This window comes from Silene latifolia, chromosome 7 (genome assembly GCF_048544455.1).
Source record: "Silene latifolia isolate original U9 population chromosome 7, ASM4854445v1, whole genome shotgun sequence".
NCBI classification, from domain to species: Eukaryota; Viridiplantae; Streptophyta; class Magnoliopsida; order Caryophyllales; family Caryophyllaceae; genus Silene; species Silene latifolia.
Genome location: NC_133532.1, coordinates 61,069,351 through 61,073,989, shown reverse-complemented (window position 1 = coordinate 61,073,989; position 4,639 = coordinate 61,069,351). Strand labels below are relative to the sequence as shown.

General features: G+C 33.2%; 1 protein-coding gene across 1 annotated transcript; it reads right to left on the bottom strand.

Annotated features, from left to right (window-relative positions):
* Positions 1 to 2,578: 2,578 nt before the first annotated feature.
* LOC141590149 (uncharacterized) lies at positions 2,579 to 3,295 on the bottom strand. The gene has a single exon (XM_074410758.1). It carries the CDS (start codon positions 3,293 to 3,295, stop codon positions 2,579 to 2,581), a length of 717 nt encoding a protein of 238 aa, XP_074266859.1.
* Positions 3,296 to 4,639: the final 1,344 nt, after the last annotated feature.

Here is a 4,639-nt window from a genome sequence, read left to right as displayed (position 1 = left end):
TAATAACTTTTCAAATAATTACATAAATATGGAGTAACAATTCATATCATTTGTTGAAAATATTTTCAAATAATTCCAGCAAATAGGAGGTAACTCCTAACAAGTAAGAACATACATTTTTATAACGTCACGTAAAGCAAAACAATAAGTAATTTCCGTGCAACGCACAAGCATGAAATCTAGTATACAACTGGTTGTAGGATTTTGTTTGTGTTAAACATATATTTATTTAAAAATAATTCATAGTCAAATTACATATGTTTGTCAAAAGTCAATCAGTTATGACCTATAAAAAATACGAAAGAAGAATGATTGGATAATTTAGCCCAACTTGCACCACTTCCGAATGTGTTAGATAGTACAAGAAAAGTTGTACCATTGGGCTCCTAAAATTTCTACCAGCTTACAATTCCTTTTTTCTCTCTATTTATTGGGTCGCACAAGTAAAATTTAAGGCCTTAGTATCTTGGGGCCCTGTTCAAATGAACATGTTGAACACTCCCAGAACCGGACCTCCTCTCATTGCTATTAATATTACTTTCACTGCTCCATTCCACGGCTATTATTGTTAGTTTTGGTTATTCACAAGGGGGATTACTATTAAAATTACTACATCCAATGTCGCTATAATTATTTCCATTATTAATAATTTTTTTTTTGTGCCATTTACACGATTTTATCAGTTTTGAATATTTATATGTAAATATATTACATATATGCTTTACTTTGCTACTTAATTTTATCAAATTTATTTTTATATCAGTTGGTTATCTATTTGTATTAAACTTATATATTTAAATAAATATTAAACTAGAATATTAATTAAAAGCACTCTTGATTATAGCCCAATTAAAGTATAAATTCAAAGAATTATGAAATATTATATCTTTTGGAAATCTTGATTTATTTACCTTTATATAGTTTCCAAAATATAACCTACTTATATTATATTTGTGTATGTTAAACAATTATGAACTTTGTACATCTAATAAACTATATAGTATAATGAATTTGTATAGATTTATGTAATTATAATGAAATCCTTTTATTTCCGAATTATATATATATATATTATTAGAATGATTGTATAAGCGTGGTATGGGACATACTTATACATCAACCCTTACATCGTTTTTGATCGATTAAGGCTATACGCGATCGTGTGAGATGTTGACCTTATGCCCGAATCGGTTTTCACGTGTTTGTTGGTATATAATGTGGCTTTGTGGATGACATGTTAGGTTTGTGTTCTTTTACTAGTTTAGATTCCATGTATTTGCATGATTTTTTTTGAATGAAAGATCAATTCATTAATAAATCTCCAAACGGTACTTACAACAAAAGATAGGTATAATCGAAAACAAATTTAATAGAAACCAAAGGACAAATTCCTCTTGTAAAACTAAGGATCTCAAAACATGATATGGCAATTTGGCTCGTCTTTGTATCACTCTCTTCATGTAGCTTTTAAGGGGATCCTTCATTTTACTCATTGATGGAGAAAGTTTACCTTTTATCGGCACCATAAATCGTCGGCGAATAACGAGTATCCATTGTAGAGTTGTGTGACGAATCATTAACAAACCGCTCTTATCTAAATTTCCAATAAAGCTAAACCCTAGAAAGATATAAGGGACAGAAAAACTCTGAAATTGGAGACGGACAAACGGATCTCACCAAAAGGGAGACTTTTATTAATTAATAAATAGTTTTGAATACTAATAATTGATAAATAACGCTTCTATGGGGCTTACCATCGATTAATGGTCGATGGAAGCCCCAAATTTGATTGATGGAGGCTATGGGTTTTACAGAGGAAAAGGAGAGGAGAGAAGGTAGAGAGTAGTAAGGAGTTTTCACTTTTCAATAGTTTTTTTTGGTACATAGTATGTTAAATAGGATATACAAATAAAAAAGAAAATTAAAGCTCAATATTACTTTTTTATTTTTATTTTTTATGCTAAACGTTAAAACATGTTATTAGTACTATATAAGCTGAAAAAAATAGAAAAGAGAGACGTTGATACTTTTTCATTTCTATAATTGATTGATTATTTTAATCAAACTATTAGAATTTCGAGGATAAAACATTATTTTTATATATATATATATATATATATATATATATATATATATATATATATATATATATATATATATATATATATATATATATATATATATTTGGTTAAATGTGTATAATATTAAAAAGTCGAAAATAATCCATTTAAAATCAGATCCGATTTTCCTGAAAATCCAAAAGCCCTAAGACTGATACCTCACAACAAAAACCAGATATCCCTATCTGGATGTAGCAAACACATTCAATCTCAACTTTCAACTCCCTTCCTCATCTTCTTCAAATTAATCCCCATCGAAACATCATCATTTCTATATTCAATTGTACCCAGATTATCTCAATCGTGCCGAGATTAGCGCCACTACTCATTGAATGTTCTATCAAGCCGTTGTTGGTCCTTAGCTGCAATATGGAGCTTGAGCCGCTCTTTAGTTATGAGTTTAGCGTCATTCAAGATCCTCTTCGCAACACTCTCAGGCCTCTCCACCATTCTTCAATTCAAGCTCTATTCCTCTGGTGCCAGATATGGTAGAGTCCCACCATAGTCACGATTACTTGGATCCTCCGTTGGAGCTTTGTTCCTCTTTTTCCCATTCCCCAATCCAGGCTCTTGTCCCAAGGCATGCTTAATCTAGTCTTGTTTGTTTCATCAATGATCCTCCTACTATGAGTACATCTCGAAAATAAGTGTTCTCGCATTTCCTTTTCTTGAGCATAGAGACAACACAGTGCCTCGTCACAAACCCCTATTCTTTTTAGTTTGCTTTTAGTTTTTAGAGATTCATTAAGAATTAACCAAGTGAAAATGCTGTGTTTGGGTAATGACCAACTATTCCACACCATTTTCGCCAACCTGACTTTAGGAAGCTGTCCTCTCATCCACGAGTAGCATCCTTTTGCTATGTACCCTTCATTGTCAATGCTCCATCTTTCATTGGTGTACCCATCTGTTAGATCCTCTCTTGTTTTGCATATTTTCCTCCAAGTCCAGCTTGATTCATTGTTAGGAGAATAGTCCATCCATGTTTTTCCCTTTATGTAGATTTGATGAACCCATTTGACCCACACGCTGCATTTTTTCTCTGCAATCCAGTTAACTAATTTGACAACCATAGCTTGGTTCCAAATAACTTGGTCTCTTAAACCCAATCCCCCTTCCTCTTTAGGTCTACTAACAGTATACCAAGCCACCAGGAGGCCCCTCCTATAGTCCATACTGCCTTATCACAAAACATTCCTGCATAAAGCTTCAATCTTTTTGATAACTCCTTTTGGAATAATAAAGATAAATGCCCAAAAAGAATGTAATGTAGTCAGAAGAGCCTCGATGAGTACCAACCTCCCTGCATATGATAGCTTTTTTGTACGTATACCATGTATTCTCTTACAAACCTTGTCTATCAAAACATCACAATCCTTCCTCCTAAGCCTTGTAGTTTGAATAGAGATTCCAAGATATTTAAAAGGAATAACACCTTCTTTGAATCCAGAAACACTTAGGATGAAAAAATATGATATAATTGTTCAAAAAATTGAAAATGGAGAATGTAGAGATATAAAGAGAAAAAGAAAAAGAACAAAAAAAGAAGAAAATTAGGGTTTATAATTGCAGAAAAACAATGGTAGCTGCACATAATTCCGTTAATCGTTCCGTTTTACCTTCAAAACAAAATAAAAAAACAAATAGTAATAAGTTTGATCTTCTGTCTTCTACATCTCAAGAGAAATTTCCAGTTTTAACGCGTAAGGAGAAAACAATGGGATCAATTGTTGGAATTCCGCCTCTACAATTGGATCCTCTAGTTGAGGATGTGTTAGAGGAGGATTTGAGCAGTGCTGATATTCCTGTTGAGATACCTGCGGTTCTAGAAGTAATAGAGGAGGGGCCTGAATTGTTGTAATTTATTGAAGAAGAGGTGCAAGCTGAATTGAATTATTGGCGCAACTCAGTATACTGCTTCATATTGGGTGCAAATCCTCCATGGGAGATTGTGAAGGGCTTCATTCGCCGTCTATGAGTTAATCATCAGGTAGACAAACTGTCTTTCCTTCCTAATGGTGTTTTTATAGTTAGATTTAAGTCCAAGGCTGCAATGGATGCTATGTTGAAACAAGGACACTTTTTATTTGATAATAAACCCTTAATCGTTAAACCTTGATCCCCTGATGTTGACTTAGTTAAGCATGAAGTAAAATCAGTTTCTGTTTAGGTCAAATTTCATAGACTCCTGTTGAAGTTCTGGGGGAAGGGGATACCTCGTATTTATGGACTCCTTGGTGAGTTTATTAAATGTGACCAAGCTACTGAGGAAAAAACGAGGATAGGTTATGCTCGTGTGATGATTGAGTTATTATTTGGGAATCCCTTGCCTAATAAAGTGAAATTTTTAGATGAGCATGGTGAGGTGGTTGAGATAGATGTTGAGTATGAATGGAGACCAGTGGCCTGTATTGTATGTAAGGGAGTTGGACATATTGCTGCAGATTAAAGGAAAAAGAAAGCTACACAGAAAGTGGTTGCAGCTAAACCTGTAACTCAAGTATGGAGGCCAAAACCTA